At 41.0% G+C, this 24466-nt stretch overlaps 1 protein-coding gene across 1 annotated transcript in view; it reads left to right on the top strand.

The window, feature by feature from the left end:
* The window catches only part of TP53BP2 (tumor protein p53 binding protein 2), an 80443-nt gene that overhangs the window by 3982 nt on the left and 51995 nt on the right, over nucleotides 1–24466 (top strand). The window contains exon 2 of the mRNA XM_063115075.1: nucleotides 23569–23716. Within this exon, the coding sequence (XP_062971145.1) occupies nucleotides 23569–23716 (148 nt within the window). The remainder of the gene's footprint in view (nucleotides 1–23568; nucleotides 23717–24466) is intronic.

A 24466-nucleotide genomic window follows, 5' to 3' on the forward strand; every position in this document is an offset into this window, starting at 1 on the left:
GCGGCGCTGGGAGCGCTGCGACGCTCCCGCCGCGGGTTCGGATCCTATATAGGACTGGCCGGTGCACTCACTCACTGGCTGAGTGCCGGTCACGAAAAAGGACCAAAAAAAAAAAAAAAAAAAAAAAAAGTCTTTCTGAATTAAACATTGAGCTCTGAAGCTCTTGTGTTGGTCAGCCTCCCTCAGTAGGATGACTGCAGACGAGTACATGCTGGTATGATTGGTCATCCTGTATTATAAATCTCTCACCAGCTTTCTCTGCTACAAATACGAAAAGAATAAGAAGAGTGAGATATAATAAAAGTTCAGGGCCGAGCCCGTGGCGCACTCGGGAGAGTGCGGCGCTGGGAGCATGGTGACGCTCCCGCCGCGGGTTCGGATCCTATATAGGACTGGCTGGTGTACTCACTGGCTGAGTGCCAGTCACGAAAAAGACAAAAAAAAAAAAAAAAAAAAAAAGTTCAGGTATCCAGAGTGTTTTCAGTTCATGCCACTTAATCACAAGTTAAACATTATTTAAATACCTGTTTTTTGATGGTGTGCTAGGTACTGAACAGAACATGTTTCTTTAATCAGATGTAGTTAAGAAAAGAAAACATAGATGATGTGACTGTGTATGAAATGTAGACTTACGTTGCAGTGGTAGGTGAGACATTCAAATTCTGTATCTTATTGGGGCAAGCCGTGGAGAGGTTTTGGTCATTTGGAGATCCTTTAGGAGCACTATTAAAGAGGCAGTGATTCTTAAAACACTTTACATACTGTCTTATCAAAGAAATGCAAATTACAATCATTATTAGAGAATGGAAAAGTAGTTTTAACAGACTTAGCAACTGTGGTCATTTTAAGCTTTTTTCTACATACAATGTTTTAAAAAACGAATGATTTATTTGGGTGATAATAGAACCTGATTTTCAATGAAAACGTTCATTTGGCCAGTAAGTACTGAACACTCACTTTTGAAATTCATGTATTAATCATTTTTCTAGAAACAAATTTGTAACTTATTACTACTTTATTTTAATTTCAAACATTTCAACCAAAAATCCCTTAAGGAACAAGCATAGAAGAGTACTTGAACACCATAATGAATAAGCTTTTATAGAATACCAGTTTAAACTACTAGTAGTAATAGTAAAAAATGGTTAAGGCAATTAATCTTTCACAGTCGAATGGACAATTTATATGTAAACCAGGGGTGTTAGAAGCCCTGCTCTCTGACTTCCCTCCCAGGGCAGGTGAAGGAGCCTCTCCCCAGAACCTCTTTGTGTCTAACGCTGTGTTCAGTGATTTAGATTGGTTGTCCCGTCTGATCCTCTTATTACACTGTGAAGTTGACCATTCTCATTCAACAGATGAGGAATTTGAATCTCAAAGGATCCTGGTCACTTTGCAGAAAATGAGATTTGAACCATGTCTGTCTGCAAACATATGCTGTGTTCAAGATGGCAGGTGACTGGGTTAGAATATTTTTAAATACTTGACAGGATAAACAGTGGACAGGTTGTTCTTTTGGCTAATGGTAACTTCAAATATTGCTTTTTAGAGCAGAACTATAATTATTTTTGAAGTAGAAAAAGAAAGATGAAGCCATCTTTTCTTAGTTAAAGCCAAACTGGATGAGAAGATTGGTAAATAGATCTCTTATCAAGTTAAGAATGATGTGAGGGTGGTTACCTCCCCTGGGCAAAGGAGATTTCTGAGTGCCTGTTATTTTCCTGCACCTTGTATGATACTGGTTGGAGGTCTCAGGTCTTCCACGTCTACAGGCAGAGAGAAGGGGTATGACAGTTAGCTTTTGTAGGGGTATTGGGTAATATTCTTTCTTGGATGGCATCTTTAAACAGGGCTAGAAAGGTGATAGGTAGGAAAGAAAGGACCAGAAGTGGAATAGACATGTTGGGAGATATGGAGGACAGGGAAATAAGGGATGGCTGCTGTAAGACGGTGGTTGTCATTCTTCAACCACTTCCAGGCGCTGGAATGGTGCAGCAGCAGCTGGAAGGAGGGTTGAGATGGGTGTAGGTGAAGCATCTCCATTTGCAGCTTCAGGGCTGTCTGTGTAGTAGGGAGGAGTGTTCCAGTTAGTCAGATGAATTGGTTGGAAATAAATTAGAGACTGATTTTTAATGAAATCACATTGAATTATTGCTCTTCATTGTGCCTCATTAACCTGTTTTCATTAATAGGCTGTATTAGTCCGTTTATGTTGCTTATAACAAAGTACACGGAACTGGTTGATTTATAAAGAAAATGAATTTTATTGCTTACAGTTTCTGAGGCTGGGAAGTCCAAAGTCCCTCTGGTGGTGGCGACAGTGACCCAGGGGTCTCACATTGCAAGATGGTGGAAGCAGAGAGAGCAGAGAGCAAGACAGACTCTCCTTTTCTTTTAAAGCCCTCAGAACCATGCCCCTGACCACCATTTTTAATTCATTCACTACTGCACAGTCCTACAATCCAATCACCTCTTCAAGGCTACACCTTTCAATTACCATAATAGGATTTCCCAACCTCTTAACAGTCACACTGGGGCTAAGTTTCTAATACATAAAACTTGGGGAGCACAATTCAAGCTTCACGGAGTTTTGGGGGGACATAATTCAATCCACTATATAGGCCTTTTTGGGACAACATCTGTTCAATAAATATTTAGTGAACATCTGCTGTATTCCATGCTCTGGGTGGAATATAGTTCCATTGATACAGGAAAGTATGAGACAGTTTTCAGGGAGCTTTCTTTTCATGGAGCTTAGTGGGGGATTTGGGTGGCGGAGTATGAAAAGAAACAAAAAGGAAAAACATGAGAATGAAATGCGATTTAATCAGGGTAATGTGATTGGGATGGCTGCTCTAGGTTGGTTGGTCAGGGAAGAACCTTTCAGCTAGGACCTGAATGACAAGAAGGAGCTGGTCCCCTGAAGAGTTGTGAGTGGAGCATCTCAAGTGAGCACACTTCCTAGGGACTGGGGCAGAGGCCTGGAGGAAATGCTGGGGCCACTGAGGCCAGAGCTTAGTGGGCAGGTGAGTGGCAGAAGGGTTGGCAGCATGTAGGTTTTTCTAGGTCGGGGCAATGTTTTCCCAGGCGCTGTAGATGGATTGAATTGTGTTCCCCAGCATTCATTTATTGGAAGCGGAACCCCTACTGTAACTGCTGAGGGTGGGAAATCCTATTATGGTAATTGAAAGGTGGGGCCTTGAAGAGGTGATTAGATTGTAGGACCTGTAGTAGTGAATGAATTAAAATGGTGGTCAGGGGCATGGATCAGAAGGCTTTAAAAAGAAGAGAGAGGAGAGTCTGCCTCTCTCTGCCCTGCGATTTTGCAATGTGACATCCTGCCGTCACTGAAGTCACCACCAAAGAAGGCCTTATGTGTAGGTAATTTTTTTAAAATTTGTTGATTTCCTGAAAAGGGAGGCTTTTTTGGATAACACTTATTTCAAAGGTAGATAGGGTCTTTCTCTGGCAGGGTTTACTTGTTGCTTTCAGTAACCAGAGACCTGGGCGTGTATCCTGCTTGCTTTTCTTGCATCCATTTTCTCCTGAAGTTGTTTAGTCACCATGACACATAGATGCCTCCTGTCCAGTCCCTGGTGCTGCTGTTCTGCTTTGCCCCTTTCTTGCTTGGGCTTTTGTAATGCTTTCCTTCTTTATTTTCTTACCTTTACTGTTCTCTGCCTCTTTGGTCCATCCAACATGCTGCTTCCCTGGTGGTCTTTGTGAAATAGCAGTGTGTGTCTTCCCTCTCCAGAATCCAAGACTAGCTTCTATTACATACAGCTTAAAATATAAAAACACCTTGGGCCGGCCCCGTGGCTCACTCGGGAGAGTGCGGCACTGATAGCACTGAGGCCGTGGGTTCGGCTCCTATGTAGGGATGGCCGGTGCCCTCACTGACTGAGCGTGGTGGAGACAACACTGAGCCAGGGGTTATGATCCTCTTACCGGTCAAAAAAAAAAAAAAAAAAAAATATATATATATATATATAAAAAACACCGTAACCAGATAAAAAGTTTCTGTAGTGTCTAGCCCAGTGGATTCCAGCCTTTTTGTGTCAGTGACACATTTCCATTCCAGAATTGTTAGCCACATATTGGAAATGATTGGAAGACAACAGCAAACAAGCCAGCATTTAAAATGCAGCACTGGCTATGGCAGAGTAGTGTGAGTGCCTTGTCACCTGTGATTCATTCAGCTGGCCAACAGCTTGGGAAAATCTGCTGACTGCCTCCTGTGTGCTCCTAGGGAATATGCTTTATTACTGTCTGTGGGGCTTAAGATGTTAGGTTTTGCTCTCACTCACAGCCAGTTGTACCCTGTTGCATATTGCTGTGACCTGCTCTGTTCCGCCTTTGCTGTAACTGTGTGTGTGTATTTGTGTAAAACAAGTTTTATACATTGAAAGTTTTTACAGCACTTCTGTGGCTTGTGGATTGACAACTGAACCTGCCCCTCCTTACTTGTCCAGCCTTGCCTCCCATCTCCATTGTTTTAGTCCGTTTTGTGTTGCTATAACAGAAATACCTGAGACTGGGTAATTTATAAAGGAATGAGGTTTATTTGGCTTACGATTCTGGGACAGCTGCATCTGGCACGGGCCTCAGGCTGCTTCTACTCATGGTGGAAAGTGGCAGGGAGCCAGCAGGTACAAGCAGATCACATGGTGAGAGGAAGCAAAAGAGAGAGAGAGAGAAGGTGCCAGGGTCTTTTTAAGCAACGAGCTCTCACGGGAACTAATCGAGCAAGAACTCACTCATTAATCCCCCCTCCCCCAAGGAGAGCATTAATCCATTCATGAGGGATCCACCCCCGTGACTCAGTCACTTTCCAACACTGCCACATTGGAGATCAAATTTCCACATGAGTTTTGGCGAGGACAAAACATCCAAACTCCATCATTCCACCCCTGGCCCCCCCAAACTTATGTCACTCTCACATACAAAATGCAATCATTCTATGCCAGCAGTCCCAAAAGTCTTAGCTTGCTCCAGCACCAACTTAAAAATCCAAAGTCTCATCTGAGACCAAAAGCAAAAGCCCTTCCAGCTTTGAACCTGTAAAAGTCAAAACCAAATTTATCTAGTGCCAAGATAAAATGGTGGAACAGGCATTGGGTACACATTCCCATTCCAAAAGGGAGGAATAGACCAGAATAAAGGAGAAACAGGCCCCAAACAAGTCCGAAACCCAGCAGGGCAGACATTATGTTTTAAAGCTCCAAAATAATGGTCTTTGACTCCAAGTCCTGCATCCTGGGCACGATGGTTCATCTGGCCCTCCAAAGCATCAGGCATCCTCACTCCCACAGCTCTGCCAGGTGCAGCACAGAGGGCTGTGCTGGTGCCTGTGGCTTTTCCAGGTTTGTGTTGCACATTGCCAGTGGCCCCGAAGTTCTGGGGTCCTGGTGGCAGCCCCGCTGCCTTGGCTCTACTAGACATTTCCCTGGTGGGGGCTCTCTGTGGGGGCTCCGACCCCACTTTCCTGCTCTGCGTGCTCTAGTAGATGTCCTCTGCAGTGGCTCTGCCCCTGCGGCAGGTCTCTGCCTGGGCCCCCATGCTTTCCCATACATCCTCTGGAATCTGGGTGGAGGATGCCACGCCTCCACTGCTCTCAAGTCCTGCTGGCCTGCAGACTTAACACAACGTGGATGCCACTGAGGTTTTGGACCTCTACTCTCCAGGGCTGCTGCACGAACCAGACTTGGGGCCACTCCAGCCGGAGCAGCTGGGATGCAGGGACAAGGTTCCTGAGGGCAGCTGCGCCCCAGGTCTGTCCTCCAGGATAACTCAGTCCTTCTAGGCCTCAGGGTCTGTGATGGGTAGGGCACCCTTCCAGACTTCTCAAATGCCTGCAGGGCTTTCCTCTCATTTTCTCCACTATTAGCATCTGGCTGCCTCACTGCCAAGATAATGTCTTTAGCAACAGATAATGTCTGAAGCAGTTTATCTGCTTCACCCTTGCATTGTTCTCCGGCTCTCTGCTTCTTTACTGCATGGCCAGGATGCTAAGTTTCCAAATCTTTATGCTCTGCTTCCCTTTTAAATTCCCGCTTTATGTTATGCCTTTGCTGCCATAATGCGGAGTAGGCTGTTAGAAGTAGCCATGCAGTGTCCTTAATGCTTTGCTGCCTGGAAACTTCTTTGGCCAAATGCTCTGGTTCACAACTCTTAAGGTCCAACTTCCACAAAGTCCAAGGGCATGGACACAATGCAGCCAGGTTCCTTGCTATGGTGTAGCAACTGTTCTTTTGTCCAACTCCCAATAAGTCGCTCATTTCTATCTGAGACCTCATCATCCGCATTGCCTGTACTGTCCACATTTCTATCAGCATTCTGATTGCCACCACATAAGTCTCTAAGACATTCCAAACTTTCCCTTGTCTTTTTCTCTTCTTCTAAGTCCTTCAGACTCCTCCAGACTACTCCAGCCTTTGCCCGTTAACCCAGTTCCAAAGCTGCATCCACATTTTCAGGTATCTGTATAGCAACACCCCACTCCTCAGTACCAATTTTCTGTTTTAGTCCGTTTTGTGTTGCTATAACAGCATACCTGAAACTGGGCAATTTATAAAGAAGAGAAGTTTATTCGGCTTACGATTCTGGGACAGCTGCATCTGGCACGGGCCTCAGGCTGCTTCTACTCGTGGTGGAAAGTGGCAGGGAGCCAGCAGGTACAAGCAGATCACATGGCGAGAGGAAGCAAAAGAGAGAGAGAGAGAGATGGTGCCAGGGTCTTTTTAAGCAACGAGCTCTCACGGGAACTAATCGAGTGAAAACTCACTCATTAATCCCCCTGCCCCCAGGGAGAGCATTAATCCATTAATGACGGATCTGCCCCCATGACTCAATCACTTTCCAACACTGCCACATTGAAAATCAAATTTCCACGTGAGTTTTGGCGGGGACAACACATCCAAACTGCATCATCTATGCTTCAGCAATTCTAGGATTGTAGTTAAGTCAGCATGTTGGGTTTTTCTCATGCCTTGGTGCCTTTATACATTATCTTTCTTGGCCTAGATGGTCCTCTTCCTGCTTGTCTTACTCATCCTTCAGCTTTCAGCTCAGTAGCACTTCTGTGAAGCCCTCTTCTGCTCCTTGAAGATGACTAGTTTTCTTCTGCTCTCTCTGAACCTTACGTACCTCCCTGAGGAAGTTCTCACATTGAGTTGTTGTAGTTGTTCATAGTGCCTCTTGATTGATCTGTAAGCTCTTTGAGGGTGTGGACTGTGCCTTTTCATCTTTGTGTTTCTAGCACTTTGCACAGTGTTTGACACACTGTAGGGATTTAGTATATATCGTTTGGGTGAATGAATAAACGTTCTTATTTTTGATTTTCTTCGGTGAGGGTAGTTCTTGCCCATTCTTCCACAGCAAAGTGGGAGGTAGAAAGGAAAGAACTACAAGCAGTGGATAGGTTGTCCCCAGAGCATCATGAATGTATCTAGGAAATGTAGTCCTTAGTAAATAAAAGTAAAAAACAAAGAAAAATATAACAGTAGCTTTATATAAAATAAGACATAGGCTCACAAAGTAACAATGCTCAAGTTAGGAGAAAGCATACCAACATTAAACTTATAAATAGTTGGGGTGGGAGAGGAATTCACTAAATATGTTTGTTTAGTTCTTTTACTTTATGTGTTGATTGCCTATGACAGAAAGCAGAGTAGCCTAAGGTGAGTTGCTTTGGAGCATATATTTGGATTTTTTTTTTTTTTTTTTTGGTTGAAGCATAATTGATTACACTTATTTTTTCAGTATAGGGTTGACTGCCATTATTTGTGTACAATATGTGATGATCAAATCAATATTATTAGCATGTTCATTACTACAAATCGTAATTATTCTTTGTGCCCCTTACTCAATTTCTTCCTAACCCCTTTCTCCCTCCTCCTTTTCCCCCTGTAGTAACCATAGATTTGTTCTCTCCTGAAAGTTCAACGTATTATTGTGGTCCTTCCTTCCTTCTTTCTTTCCACTTATGAGTGAGGACATGTAGTATTTTTCTTTCTGTGTCCGGCTTATTTCACTTAACATAATTTTCTCCAAGCTCATCCATGTTGCTGTGAATAGCAGAATTTCATTCTTTTTTATGGCTGAGTACTATTTCATTGTGTATATATACCACATTTTCCTTGTCTAGTCATCTGTTGATGGACATTTAGGTTGGTTCCATGTCTTGGCTATTGTAAATAGAGCTGCAATGAATATGGGAGTGCAGGTAGCCCTTCGACATGATGATTTCCATTTCTTTGGGTATATAGCCAGAAGTGGAATTGCTGGATCATATGGTACTTTTATCTGTAGTTGTTTGAGAAACCGCCATACTGTTTCCATAATGGCTGTACTATTTTACAGTCCCAGGAACGGTGCAGAAGAGTTTCCCTTTCTCCACATCCTTGCCAACATTTGTTATTCTCAGTCTTTTTAATAATGGCCAGTCTAACTTGAGTGAGATGATATCTCAGTGTGGTTTTGACTTGCCTTTCCCTAAGGATTTGTAATATTGAGCATTTTTTCATGTACTGTTGGCCATTCGTATGTTTTCCTTTGAAAAAGTCTATTCAGCTTCTTTGCCCATTTCTTAATTGGATTTTTTTTTCCTGTGAAGTTGTTTGAGTTCCTTGTGTATTGTTGCTTTTAATCCCTTTGTCTGATGTATAGTTCACAAATATTTTCTCCCATTCTGTAGGTTGTTTTTCTGCTCTGTTGATTGTTTAGTTTGCTGTGCAGAAGATTTTTAGTTTGATACAGTCTCACTTGTTTATTTTTTCTTTTATTATTTGTGATTTTGGGGTCTTATTCATAGAGTCTTTGCCCAGTCCTCCTTCTGAAGTGCTTCCCCTATGTTTTCTTTTCATATAGCTTTATCGTTTCGAGTCTAATGCTTAAGTCTTTAATCCATTTTGAGTTGATTTTGGTAAATGGTGAGAGGTACAAGTCTAGTTTCATTCTTCTGCATATGAACATCCATTTTTCCCAGCACCATTTATTGAAGAGGCAATTTTTCCCCCAGTGTATGTTCTTGTTGCCTTTGTCAAAGATCAGCTGGCTGTAAGCATGTGGGTTGATTTCCAGGTTCTCTATTCTGTGCTTTTGGCCCGAATGTCTGTTTTTATGTGAGTACCATGCTGTGTTGGTTACTGTAGCTTTGTAGTATAATTTCAGTTGTGTAGTTTTATGACTCTGCCTTTATTTATTTATCTTTTTGCTCAGGATTGCTTTGGCTGTTTGTGGTCTTTTGTTATTCCATGTGAATGTTAGCCTTGTTTTTTCTATTTCTGTGAAGAATGTCATTGGTATTTTGATGGGGATTGCGTTCCATCTGTAGATAGCTTTGGGTAGTATAGAAATTTTCATATTAATTCTTTCAGTCCAAGAGCATGGAATATCTTCCCACCTTTCTGTGTCCTCTTTAATTTCTTTCAGTAGTGTTTTGTATTTCTCATTGTAGAGATCTTTCACCTCCTTGGTTAAATTGACTCTCAGGTATTTTTTTTGGTAACTATTGTAAATGGACTTGCTTTTTTGATTTCTTTTTCTACTATTTCATTATTGGAGTATAAAAATGCTACTTTTTTGTGTTGATTTTGTATCTTGTGACATTACTAAAATTGTTTGTCAGCTCTAAGAGTTATTTAGTAGAGTCTTCGAGTTTTTCTACATATAAGATCATGTCATCTGCAAACAAGGACACTTTGACTTTGTCTTTTCCAATCTGGATGCCCTTTTTTTTCCTTTCTCTTGTCTGATTGCTCTGGCTAGTACTTCCAATACTATGTTAAATGAAAGTGGTGAGAGTGGGCATCCTTGTCTTCTTCGTGTTCAGGATAATATTGGCAGTGGATTTGTCATGTATGGCTTTTATCGTGTTGAGATACTTTCCTTCTTTACTTAATTTGCTGAGTGTCTTTATCATGACGGGATGTTGAATTTTGTTGAATGCCTTCTCTGTGTCTATTGAGATAGTCATTTGGTTTTTTCCCCTGATTTTGTTGAGGTGGTGTATCACATTTATTGACTTGTGTGTGTTGAACCATCCTCACATCCCTGGAATGAATCCCGCTTGATCATGGTGTGTAAGTTTTTTGATGTGTTGCTGTATTTTACTTTATTTATTCTTTCTCTTTTTTGTGTTGCTGTATTTTGATTGTTAATAATTTGTTGAAGATTTTTGTGTCTATGTTCATCAAAAATATTGGCCTGTAGTTTTCTTTTTTTGTTTGTGTCTTTGTTTGGTTTTGGTATCAGGGTGATGCTGGCCTTACAACATGAGTTTGGGAGCCGTCCTGTGGCTCACTCGGGAGAGTGTGGTGCTGAAAACACCAAAGCCATGGGTTTGGATCCTATATAGGGATAGCTGGTTGGCTCACTGGCTGAGCGTGGTGCTGACAACACCAAGCAAGGGTTGAGATCCCCTTACTGGTCATCTTTAAATTTAAAAAAAAAAAGTTCGGGAGAGTGGGTTCTGTTTCAATTTTTTGGACTAGTTTGAAGAGAATTGGAATTAATTTCTCTTTAAAGGTTTGGTAGGATTCAGCAGTAAAGCCATCCAGTCCTGGGCTTTTCTTTGTTGGGAGACTGCTGATTATTGCTTCAATCTGGTTGCTTGTTACTGGTCTGTTCAGGCCTTTTATTTCTTCTTGGTTCAGTCTTAGTAGTTTGTATGTGTCCAGAAATTTATCCGTTTCCTCCAGGTTTTCATATTTGCTGGCATATAGTTGTTTATAATTGTCTCTAATGGTTCTTTGTATTTCTGTGGTATTGGTTATAATGTCTCTTTTTTCATTTCTGATATTTGTTATTTGAGTCTTCTCTCTCTTTTTTTTTGTTAACCTAGCTAATTTATCATCTCAAAAAACCAACTTTTTGTTTCATTAATCTTTTGTGTTAGTTCTTGGGTCTCTATTTCATTTAGTTCTGCTCTGATCTTGATTATTTCTTTCCATCTCCTACTTTTAGGATTGGATTGTTCTTGTTTTTCTAGCTCTTTGAGGTGTAGTGTTAGGTTGTTTATTTGAAATCTTTCTATTCTTTTGATGTAAACATTTGTTGTGATAAACTTCCTTCTTAGTAGTGCTTTTGCAGTATCCCATAGGTTTTGGTAAGGTGTGTCTTTATTTTTGTTAGTTTCAAGAAATTTTTGATTTCCTGTTTAATTTTTTCTTAGACCCACAGGTCATTCAGGAGTCTGTTGTTCAATTTCCATGTATTTGTATAGTTTCCAGAGTTTTGCTTTTTATTGATTTTCAGTTTTAATCTATTGTGGGTTTGAAAAGATACTTGAAATGATTTCAGTTTTTCAAAATTTGCTGAGAATTGATTTGTGACCTAACATGTGGTCTGTCCTGGAGAATGTTCCATGTGCTGATGAGAAGAATGTATATTTGTAATTGTTGGAAGAAATGTTGTATAGATATCTGCCAGGTCCAGTTGGTCTAAGGTGTAGTTTAAATCCTGTGTTTCTCTGTTGATTTGTTGCCTGGATGATCTGTCTAATGCTGAGAGAGGGGTGTTCAGGTCCCACAATATTATTGTGTTGGGGTCTATCTCTCTTTTTAGGTCTAGTGGTGTTTGCATTATATATCTGGGAGCTCTAGTGTTGAGAATATACAGATTTGTGATTGTTATGTCTTCTTGCTGGATAGGTCCCTTTATCATTATATAGTGGCCTTCTTTTTTTTTTTATGGTTTTTGTTTTAAAGTCTATTTTATCTGACATAAGAATAGCTACTGTTGCTCGTTTTTGGTTTCCATTTACGTGGTATATCTTTTTCCATCCTTTCACTGTTAGTGTGTGTGTGTCCTTACAGGTGAGGTGAGTCTCTTGAAGACAGCAGCACACAGTTGGGTCTAGGTTTTTAATCTAGTCAGTCTGTGTCTTTTGGATAGGGAGTTTAATTCATTTACATTTAGGGTTGTTATTGACAGGTATTATTTTACTCCAGGCATTTTATTGCTTTTTGTTTAGATGTTTTAAACATCTTTTGTTCTTTTTATTATTTGTCTTTAATGTTTGTTGGTTTTTTGAGGTGCTAAGATTTAGTTTGTTTCTCTTTCTTTTTTGCATTTTTGTTTTACCAGTGGGTTTTGTTTTTTCTTATGTATTCATGATAGTGATTATTGTTCTTTGGATTCCAGATGAAAGACTTCCTTGAGAATTTCTTGTAGGGCTGGTTGGGTGGTGGCGAACTGCAGTTTTTGTTTGTCTTGGAAATACACTATTTCTCCCTCATTTCTGAAGGATAGCCTTGCTGGGTATAGTATTCTTTGCTGACAATGTTTTCCTTTTGTTGTTTTGAACATATCATCCCGTTTTCTTCTGGCCTGTACATTTTCTTTTGAGAAGTCTATTGTTAGTCTGATTGGGGCTCCTTTATAGGTGACTTGACACTTTTCTCTTGTTGCCTTTAGAATTCTCTCTTTGTCTTTGAGCTTTGCCAGTTTGACTAATGTGTCTCAGAGAGGATCTTTTTGGATTGAATCTGTTTGTGGATCTTTGGGCTTCTTGGAATTGAAGGTCCATGTCTCTCGCTATACCTGGGAATTTTTCCATTATACTGAATAGGTTTTCAGTGCCTTTTCCTTTCTCCTCCCTCTTCTGGAACACCCATGATTTGAATGTTTGTGCGCTTAAGGTTGTCTGCTAGCTCTCTTAGATTTTCTTTTCCTTTTTTTTTTTTTTTTCCATTTTATTCTTTTTCCTTTATTTTGTCCACCTTGGTTATTTTGAAAAGACCGTCTTTGAGATCTGAAATTCTTTCTTTTGCTTGCCCTGACCTGCTGCTTAAGCTCTCAGTTGTGTTTTTTATTTCATTAAATGAATCCTTGAGTTTCAGGAGTTCTGCTACATTCTTTTTTTAAGGTGTTAATCTGTTTATAAATTTCCTCCTTCATATCCTGGATATCTTTTCTTGTTTCATTGTGTTTTTTTAATTGAGTCTTCTCTTATTTCTTTGAGTTTTCTTAAGATTGTTGCTTGGAATTCTTTTCAGTCATTTCAAGGGTTTCCTGCTCTGTGGGTTCTGGTACTTGAGAATTACTGTATTCCTCTGGCAGTGTCATATTTTCTTGTTTATTCATATTTCCAGTGTGTCTACATTGATGTCTGGTCATCTGGTAGAGCAGTTGTTTCTTCTATTACTCTGGAGTGAGCTTTGAGGAAAAAGACTTTTTCTTCTATTTGCAGGCTCCACTGCTGACCCTCCTTTATGTCAGTGCAGTCAAGTGTGCGGTGGGCTGCCTGCAGGATGGTCCTGGTTGCTACTGTGGCATGAGCTGTCCTCGTGGCAGCAGTAGCTGTGGCAGTGGCTGTGGTGGACCACCTGTGTGGAAGTGGTGTTTATGGTGCTCTTGCCTTCTGTTTGGGCAGTGGGAGGGCTGCCTGGGGCTTCTGCTTGTGTTCCCGGTCATGGGAGGCTCCAGAATTTGAAACCTGTCTAAATTCAGGTTCAGGCATAGTTGAAAAGGAGAGAAAAGATATAATTTATCCCAAAATAAACAGAGTGCTTTGTGACATTGTCTGGCTTTGCAAAAGCTCACTTTGAAGTAATACCATTTATGGATAAACATTTCTTGATTCTTTACAAGGTGAACATACTCTGCCATATTCTGATCTGTTAACTTTCCCATCTTCCATGGAACTTTATTTTTCTTTTTTTTTTTTTTTTTTTTTTAAAGATGACCGGTAAGGGGATCTTAACCCTTGACTTGGTGTTGTCAGCACCACACTCAGCCAGTGAGCGAACCGGCCATCCGTATATGGGAACCGAACCCGGGGCCTTGGTGTTATCAGCACCGCACTCTACCGAGTGAGCCACAGGCCAGCCCTTCCATGGAACTTTAAATCCCTGAATCATAGTATTGGTTCAGTTGAACAAACATATTGCTGATTTGTTATGTATAAGATCTGAGATAGAGTTTTCTGGGGAGTGGGTTGTAATGGGGGAAAAGAAAAACTTGAGAGGAAGCATTTAAGAACCAAAACCTCTTTCCTAAAGAAATTTATAGACCAGTGAGTCAGATGGGACAGGGATATGAGCAACTACAGTGTGAGTGTTTGTCACAGAGGCACATAGAAAGTTTACTTCTTTTTCATATTCTTTTTTTTTTTTTTTTTTTGGTCTTTTTCATGACCGGCACTCAGCCAGTGAGTGCACCGGCCATTACCTATATAGGATCCGAACCCATGGCGGGAGCATTGCTGTGCTCCAAGTGCGCCACGGGCTCGGCCCTAGAAAGTTTACTTCTGATGGAGGTGGGTGTGTGTAGGGACGGATTGGAGGAAGTTTTATGGGTTTTTAATTATTCTAGAAGGATGGGGATGACTTCAACACTAGGGACAAGATGTAGGGATCAGGTGAGCTACTCTGGGAGGAGAAGTGAAGAAAAGTGTGGGTGTTTTTAGATTTTTTATTTGGTGATCTGAGGCTGTTGCTGTGGGGAGTAGATAATTTAAAATAAGTTTTAGGTCTTAATATTTCCTGTAATTGAATTGGAATTCTCCAAAATTAAAAACATGCAACGATAATGGATTGTGATGTTTTGATATTGTTATTGGATTAACATTGGTATTACATTTGTTAATATATACTGTACAGAGTAATATACACTGCTGATAGCAATTTACTCAGAAATCTGTCTTTACGTTACGTCCCTGCACAATACCCTCTAATGCAGCGGTTCTCAAATTTTAGTGTGATTACTGGGCTCCACCCCATGGGTTTCTGACTCAGGAAGTCTGGGGTGGGGCCTGGGACTTTGAATTTTCTTACACGTCCCCAGGTGGTGCTGATGCTGTTGGTCTGGGGACCACACTTTGAGAATCACTACTGCTCTAGTGACTTTTCTCTTGCAATAAAGCCTGTTCTCCTTGCTCTTAGCCTGCAGCGTCCTACATGAATTAGCCCGTTTCCTCTTTTCCCTCATTGGCATGTGTCTATTCCTCATACGCCATGTTCTTTCTGGGCAAGGAGCAGTCCAAGCTCATTCCCACCTCAGGGCCTTTTCATGGAATGTCTTCCCCAGATGTTTCTAGTAGCTGGTTTCTTCACTCTCAGCTTAGATGCCCCCTCCCCCTGAGGTGCCTTTCCTGATCACGATTTACCATCCTCCCCTCGTAACCTCCATAATTCTCTGCCATATCACTTTATGTACTGTGCTCATTTGTGTATTACTAGTCTCTTCTCTGCCCAGAAGAATGCACTGTATTATTGTGTAAACTATACTTATGCTGTTGGTGTTCAGTAGGTACTGATGGATGAGTGAATGAAAGATATTGAAGTCAGCAAGGAGTTGGGATTGCGAGGAAGGCATAGAACCAGGAGCCTCACTGATTGATAGGATGTCACTCCTGTAAGTCTCAGTGTAAAGGTGACTGTCTGTTTACGCATATGAAGTGATTATGGTATCCGATATCTAAGGCCAGCAGGCTACTTTCTGATAGAACACTATTTTTCAGTATGTAATGAAGTTTTCCTTCAATTAAAGTAACCACTTTGCATTTGCTGTATCATTTTTTCCCCTAGAATGTTGACTATCTCAGAAAATGATTCTCTAGATGATATTGAATTAATGGCCAGGATATTCCATAGGTAATTAACTTTTTAAAGAGAATATTGTTCAAATTGGTATTGAGACTTCATGTGTTATTGATTTCCAAGTTCTACTAACTTGCTATAAGTGATGAAAGGAATAGTTTTTGATGTAAAAAGAATATTCCTTTTGAATATGATTTATGATTTTGCCTTAAGTAACTCAAATTTGGCTGATAGAAGCCGAAGGGGTGATGTTAAAAATATGCTGTGGTAAAGAGTGGTACACTTTGTAGAAGTAGGTTTAACATCATTGAGCCTTAATAGAACATTGGTGGACATAAGTCATGGTAATTGATGAAGATTTTAAAAAGCAGTTTAATGGCCCCAAGAGTAAACTTCTTATAGGCCTTTTTAAGCAGTGATTCTCTGATACATGTAATATGGTTGCAACCCATCATAAGGGAGGTGGAGAGTGTCTCTTTGAAGGGAAGTACTTAAAGGACTCAAAGATGTAGTGTCCCTGTGGCTCCTGAGGGAGGCTCTTCAGAAACCCCCATTAGTGTGGTTTGCCTACTCAGATCTTGGGGAAATGGGAACGGGCAGCCCTAGCTGGGGTAGCAGAGCAGCACACTTCCTGCAGAAGGATGGCAGCCTAGCCCACAGCTAGTGCAGCGTGCCTCAGTTAGGGAGCCAAACTGTCCTGAGCTCTTGGTGTGCAGTCCCTGCCAGCAGAGTGAGCACTGGAGCAGACAGCCCGGTCTGTGAGGAACAGGATGCAGAGTATCCCAGAAGACTGGAATGATCTGCATCTCGTTTCTAAACTCCTTATGGTGGTGTGAGCCGTGGTTGGGCTAAATGGCTGTATGTGTTTGCGAGATTGGAAGAAGCTTTGGTTGCTGTTGCTGTTTCTTAGTTAAATCCCCTTTCTGTATCATAGGGTTGAAAGAGTTGTTTTTGCTTGGTCAGATTATAGGAAGCTGGTGGCATCCTCCTCTTACAGAAAGTAACCTGGGGCCTTCCTTCATGAGGTCTACAACAAAATGTAAAAATGAAGTAATAGTTTACACTTATGTCTCCACAGAAGAATTGTTAAACATGAAAATTGTTCAGGTTTTTCTCACATCTCAATACTAGCATAATTACCTGTCTGTTCTGTGGTGAGTTTCCTGTGAGTTGTAAAATATGGGGAGGATTTATGTCACTCTTTTTACAGATTGTTCATTTTTCTTTAAAGGACAATTTTTTTTTTTCTTTTTTTTTTCCCTTAGGTAAATCTAAGGGATTAGCGTTTTCATAAATCAGAACTCTGAAGGTGTTATTGCCAAGCTCAGTCTCCTTTCTGTGACAGGGAACATCGTATTCTCTTGGTTCCTTTTTTTCTTTCTGTGGAACTTCATGTGATTTTCTAAATCAAATGAGTACACTTTATTTTATTTTATTTTATTTTATTTTTTTCTTTTTCGTGACTGGCACTCAGCCAGTGAGTGCACCGGCCATTCCTATATAGGACCCAAGTGCACCACAGGCTTGGCCCCAAATGAGTACACTTTAGACAGTCTTGTATTTCCTCTTGGGTTTTTGAAATTATCTTGGGTTTTTGGAGAGGCAAGTCTTCATTCACATACAACTTTGGCATGAATTACTGTGCAGAGCGTCTGGAAGTTGTCTGGCACAATGTAATATAAATAATATTTTACCTTTTTGTGAATCTCCTTTCTTGAGATTGACCACTACAAGAAGTAGAAACAAGTAGTAATCACATTTATCACTTTTAATGAAATATTTTCACATTCTTTTATCACAGTTTATATTATATTACATATCACTTTAAATTGTAAGTTATTGTAAAAGCTGCTTTCCTAGTTGTGAAGTGTTTGTAGGATCACCCCTGGGCAGTTAATACTGGTCTAGAGTGCAGGAGTTAGAGACAGGGATTCATTATCATCAACACCATTTTCCATCTCTACTGGGTCATTCCCATCCCTTAAAACATTCTGTAAAAACTCTGATCTTCAGATAAAACCAAAACAAAATACTTCTTTCACTTTGTGTCTTCTCCCATTGATGTTTCCACTTTCTCTGCCCTGAGTTAAAGTGCGCCTTGGAAGAGTCACCTGTACTGTGTCCCTACTTCTTTCCCTTAGGCTCTCTAGCCTTTTCCACCCAGGCTTTGACCCCTTTTACTCAGACAGTGCTCATCAAGACTGTCAGCAGTCTCCACCTCTCCAGATCCAGTGGTCAGTTGTCAGCCTTATTTCTTACACCTCTAAACTTCACTGGACATATCCTTTCTGAAACACTTTCTTTACTTGGTTTCTGGTATACCACACTCTGCTGGGTTTCTTTCTATATTTTTATTGATGGATCTTTCTCAGGCTCCTTTGCTGGGTCCTTGTACTCCATGAGGCCTCTGCATGTTGTTTGACTAGCTCAAGACACAGTCTTCAGCTTTTTCTGTCTCTAGCTGTCCCTAGGTCTCATCGTGTCTTATTATGGCTTTAAATGCCTCTACGTGCTCATCTCTTAATTTTATCATCTCAGTCAGACTTGTATGTTTGACGGCCTCCTTATGTCTCCATTGAGTGTCCCACGGCTATCTCATACTTAGCGTAGAGGCCCTGTCCTGGGGGCCCTTCTCCAATCTGGTCCTCCTTTCTCTTCCTCTCAGTAAATTGTACCACTTTTTACCCATTTGCTTAGGCAACAAATCCAGTTTCACTTATAATTTTTCTCTACTTTCACATCCCACATCATGTCCAACATGCAAGTATCATTGGCTTTATCTTCAAATATAACCCTAGTCCAGCCATTTTCCACTACTTTTGCTGTTACCTGCAGGCTGTGCTTCCATCATATCTTGTATTGTGTGTTGCATTTACCTCTTAATTGGTCTTCCATGCCTGTCCTCCTGTAATCTATTCACATAGTAGCCAGAGTGATTTTTTATTTTTATTTATTTTTTATTTTTATTTATTTATTTATTTATTTTTGTCTTTTTCGTGACCGGCACTCAGCCAGTGAGTGCACCGGCCATTCCGATATAGGATCCGAACCCACGGCGGGAGCGTCGCTGCGCTCCCAGCGCCGCACTCTCCCTAGTGCGCCATGGGCTCGGCCCCAGATTGATTTTTTAAACAACATAAATCACTCCACTACGCTGTTGCATCCTCCAATGACCTCTTCTTTTTAAAAATGGAGATTTAATAATACATGTACCATAAAATTCATCAGTTTGAAGTATGCACAATTCAGTGGTTTTTAGTATATCCACAAGATTGTGCAACCATCATCACTAATTCCAGAACATTTCATCACTCACCACAGTTGCCCTGTCCCCATCAGCAGTCACTCCCCATTTCCCTTCTCTGCAGCCCACGGCAACCACTCATCTGCTTTCTGTCTCTAATGATTTGCCGTCAGTGGGCCCTTAGATTAAAATCCAGGTTCATTGCTTTGGCTTTAGACAGTGGTTCTCAGTGCATGGTTTCTGGACTGGCAGTATCATCATCACCTGGGAGCTTGTTAGAAATGCAGAATTCTCAGTCCCATCCCAGATCTACTGAGTCAGACGCACTTAGGGTGGAGCCCAGCAATCTGTGTTTAACAAGCCTCTGTTTTTGCCAAAGTTTGAGAACCTCTGATCTATAAAGACTTGTATGATATGGCTTCCACTTGCCTCATTGAATTAATCTCCTATGATCCTTTCCTCTTGCTCCCTCTGCAGTGACCTTCCTCTTCCGCAGATGTGACAAACTTGCTCACTCCTCGGGGTGTTTGCATTCAACCTTCATTCTTCTCCCAGCTTTGGTTGGGCTTGTGTCCTCTTTTCACTTAGATAGTGTTCAAGAGCCCCTGACTGCACAGATGCTGAGGTCACTGAGTTCGAGTATGCAGAAGTTTCTTGGACTGGGCATCCTTTGTTTGCCCCTTCCAGATTCACTCTCCAGGTTCCTTCACCCCACGTTGTGTGCAGGAGGTGGACTTCTGTAAATGGTGTCTGTGGCTTCCCTTGCTGTCTGGCTGCTGGTTGGGTTTGTCCAGTGGGAGCAGTGGGAAGATGTAAGAGGGAGGGAGCCAAGTGGCGGTATTTGTTCCTCTGGCAACTCCCTGTGGGCTCGCTGGACTGGCTGCGTCTCTCTTAGAATTTTGTATGCTGTGTTAGCCATTTAGTAAAGCTACATTAGAATACAGACCATACAATACAGTAGATGATCTATAAGTATGAAGTGAATGAAAAGAATGTTGAAACAGAAACAGGGTGCCCGTTACAGGGTGTGAGCTGAAGAAATGAGGGGACACACCATAACATTTAGCAAGACCTGAAAGAAAACTTCTGTGAAAATAAATCAGAGGTAAGATGGTGTATTGTGGGCACAGATTTTACTCTAAAAGGAAGAACTAGAGGCAGTGACACACTCGGCAAGGTGTATGTAGTCTGGATTCAGGAGAGTCTTTACCTGTATGCATTGAGGAAGGAGTTGGCAAGGTAATGGAGTGGCCGTGGAGCTCTCAACCACTTGGGTTAAGAGGCTTGGGTCTGGATCTTGTCCTGGCCTTTTAGTTGTTGTGTGACTTGGGCAAGTTACTTGATCTCGGTGTGTTTCAGTGTCTTCATCTGTAAAATGCAATAACATCTCCAAGATTTAATACTTATTGTGTGCTTGTTACATAACAGGCACTGTTCTAGGTGGTGAGGATATAACACTGAACAAAGACAAAACCCTTGACTGTGTAGATTTACATTCTAGTAGGGAAAGCAGTTAATAAAATCTAGTTAAGTAAACATAATATATATGGTATGTTAGTGACCGTGCCAACAAGAGAAATAAAGCAGGGTAATGAAGTGTGTGTGTGGGGGGGTGGGTGTTAAAATTTTAGGTGTGGTGGCCCAGGAAGGCTTCACAGGGTGACGTTGGAGTAAAGGCATGGAGGGGGTGAGGAAGCACACTGTGCTGGCATGTGGAGAGCAGCGTTGCAGGCAGAGGCACATCAGGTGCAAGGGCTTTGAGGTGGAATGCGCCTGGCACATCTGAGGGGCAGTAAGGAGGACAATGGCAGAGCTGGGGTTGGGGGGGTTAGAAGGAAGTGAGGGTGGGAAAGGTCATGGCAGGCAGGTGTTGCTGTGGGCAGATTGTGTGGGACCTTGTAGGTTGTTGTAAAATGTTGGCTTTTACTCTGGTTACTACTTAGCAAACACTAAATAGTAGCTCTTAGGGAACTTAAAGGCTCTCATTTTGAAGATAAGAAGGTTGAGGTTCAGAGAGGTGACATCACTTCTCTAAGGTAGTCTAATTACAGACAGATCTGGGGTTTGAACTAGCTGTGCCTGGGAATCCACAGAAACGTCATGTTGCTGGCCTAGCGTTGAGGACTTCAGTACAGTTACTGAAATCACCACAGAGCTAATCTTCACACATGAAAGGTAGAAGTGGGGTCAGCTCACGCACTTACCATTCATATCAGTGTTAATGCTGTGGGAAAGTAGCCTTAAATAGAACACATCTCCCATTTTTCTTATTTGTAATTACACTTTCAAATAAATGAAGCTGTTGGTTTTCCAGAAAGTAAAAGACCAGATCTCTATTAAAATTTGGGTTGCTGTGGCTAAATGGAGCATTTCCTAATGATTTCCTGCTGTAAGGGACAGTGTGAAGTGGAGAGGGTGCATCAGGACAGAATTGTACTCACACAGATCACTTCTCTGAGACTTTTTCTTCATTTATGCTCTGTTTATCTGAGAGTTGATGTGGGTTTGAGATAATATGTGTGAAAGTACTCTGAAAGATGAAGTATACAATGGTAAGGTGCTATTATCTTACCTAATAGCTTTTTATTTGTTAATGCAGTGTGTGTTTAGGATATATTCTATATATCAAATATTTCTGTAATTTAATAAACACCTCTAAGTTGCATATTTACAATGAAAAGAGTTACTATTTTTAAAGTGATAAACTTCAAAGAAAGTTTTGGTGTGAGTGGGAGTATGGAGAACTACTATTTTATTTTATTTCCTTGGCTGGCTGGTACAGGGATTGAACCCGAGACCTTGGTGCTGTCAGCACTGTACTCTAACCAACTGAGCTAAGCAGCCACTCCTAATACTGAAGTGTAAATTATTTGTCTCCATCATTAAATATGCTGTATATTTTGACCAAAGCAGTAGGAGCGCGGAATTCTGTAAGCTTAATTAATCTTTGTTATTTTTTCAAGTGATTTTGTAAAGGCTTTATGATTTTTTGTCTAGCAGTTTGTTGACTAAGCTGAGGCCTAGAACTATATTTCTTTGTGTAGTATAGTTTTTCAGAATGTAAAAAACCTGAGATAATTAACTTGAAAACTTCTGAGCTTCTATTGAGAAACTACAGGTTTTTTCCCCCATAGTTCTAAAATTGTTTCAACAGTATCCACTGTTTTAATTTTTCCGGATTACCTTCTGTTATACATATTTGAGTTAACAGCTTTTGTTGCAAAAGGTAGAGACTTAGACTTCCCTAAGAAAACATGGTTTTAGTGCAAGGAGTTAGCTACAAAGCCCCTAGGGGCTACTTTTTCTCTTCTGCATGACTCCTCTTATTCTGACCAAATCTTGAGGCACCCAGTCTGATGTCTTCGCCAGTTTTCATCTTCATCCCTAATCAGGTGCAGACTTTTCACAAGAACAGCCTAATGCAGCGGAGAAGTTTAAGCTGGAAGGGGGAGTTTGTGTGACTGTTAGCAGGCTCTGTGACTGCTGTGTGATATTCTGTGTCAGTGTGATCATAGTGCAGAGTCTACTTATTCCGCTTTTTTTGTAGTCTTAAAATCCAGACTTCCCTGTGTTCAGCACACTCTCTTCATTAATTACTTTGAAAGACTGTATACTGGTCCATCAAGTTTATGTTCTATGGGCCGAGCCTGTGGCGCACTCGGGAGGGTGCTGCGCTGGGAGCACGGCAACGCTCCCAGCGGCCGCGGGTTCGGATCCTATATAGGAATGGCCGGTGCACTCACTGGCTGAGTGCCGGTCACGAAAAAAAGAAAGGAAAAAAAAAAAAGTTTATGTTCTATAGGCTTTGCATTCTCTTTCTTTGATTAGAACTATTTTCACAGCATAAATTATCGTAGTGGGATAACTCTTTCAAATTATTATTTTTAAAATCCTGATACTTGCTGATTTGCTTGGAACTGAATTGAATACTTGTAGGGATTTACTAGTTTGCATCCCCATCAAAAACGTGTTTGCTGTTTCACTTAGTTTCTTCAATGTTGGGAATTTAATAGGTGTGAAAACTTGAATTCTTTAGTAGCAATGTTTTTAAGATACAGTGTCTATTTTTACCAGGAGAAAAATTGTTAATGAGTTTTAAATTTAAATCTTCTATTGGCCTGAATGCTTACGTGCAAGATCAGGTAAGTTTTAGCATAATAGCTAATCATTTCTACTTATACCTCGTTAAGGAAATCTTATACTTTAAAGTAGGTATTTAATTTGGTTAAAACATTTTAGGTTTAAAGGTACAAGTTTTTGAATAGGTAATTTATGCACATGGTACAAAGGTTAGATTTCCCTCCAAGCTCAATTTCTTATCCCTCCCCCCTTCAGAAATAGCATGTTATGTTCTTACGTATCTTTCTAAAAAGAGGCTGTGTGTAAACCAGTATATATGTATGAAATCCTCTAGTCAACCTTTACAGAGTTGATAGGAAGATTTATTTGTAGTATGGGTCTGGTGCATAGTAAGAACTATATAAGTATTTGGTAAACAACATGAATAAAACTGGCAGAAAAAGATTTATTTTGAACTTTTGCGTGAACTGGTTTGACTCTGCTCCAGGGTCTCCAAGGGTTTTGCAGGTACTGCCTGTGGAGGGGGCAGGGATCCAGTTGGTTGGGCTCCAGGTCCTTCCCTCCCCACCTTGACCTCAGGACAGCCGGACTGTTCAGTTGTACATCTGCACTTCCAGCAGAGATTTTGTTTGGAGGAAGGACTAAGGTGAAAACCACTAATGCAGCTGGTATTGGTAACTGTTTTGTTTCTCTTTTAATTTTCAGATGTTTCTTACTGTGTACCTCAGTAACAATGAAGAGCACTTCACAGAAGTTCCCGTCACTCCAGAAACAATATGCAGAGATGTGGTAGACCTGTGCAAAGAACCTGGCGAGAGCGAGTGCCATTTGGCTGAAGTGTGGTGTGGCTCTGGTATGAGACCCAGTTAACCTTGTGCTTTAGTTCTGCTGTCTTTTACTAATTTTGGTTTATAAAAGTGGCACTGTGTGTGAACGCTCATGTTTCTACACAGAAACTATAGAATAGCATGTCTATCAGGAGGTAGTGTTCTCGATCTAGCTTTGTTGTGAAGTATAAAGTCTTCCTGCTCTTTTGTTTTTCAACACTAAAATGAAGACACCATAGTATAAAATATAAAAGATCATAGGACAGGTAGCTGATGTACCAGGTAGAAGATTCTGAGGTGTTATGGTCAAATGTATGGTGCTCAAAAGTATTAATTGTACGTTTGGGCTATACTTTATTAGAAATTTGAGACATCCTGATTGGTTTGTCCTCTCTTTAAGTTTTTGTAGGTTTTAAGGGAAAGCTATTCAGTGTTGAGGAACTGTAAAGGCAGACAGCAGTGGTGAACTCATAGGCATTATGGCAAGCCTTGAAATCAGTCCGTCAGTATGGTTCTTTGGAGCTCTGAAATGGGACAACCTGGTTTCTTTGTGGCTCCATAGGAGTTTGTAGATGTGGGAGTAACTTTTCATCATTTCTGTCTTGTTCCTGTACAGCCTGTGTGAACTCCCAATGTTTCCTTTTTCTCCTTTGGAGTGCCACATGTCCCCAGAGCAAGTGAACATACTGTGTTAATTGAGTTCACGCTATTCATGACATCTAACTTCAGCTGAGCCCTCTTTTCCTTCCAGGCAGGTCCTTTTATACATCTCTGGT

The sequence above is a fragment of the Cynocephalus volans genome, chromosome 11 (assembly GCF_027409185.1).
Source record: "Cynocephalus volans isolate mCynVol1 chromosome 11, mCynVol1.pri, whole genome shotgun sequence".
NCBI lineage: Eukaryota > Metazoa > Chordata > Mammalia > Dermoptera > Cynocephalidae > Cynocephalus > Cynocephalus volans.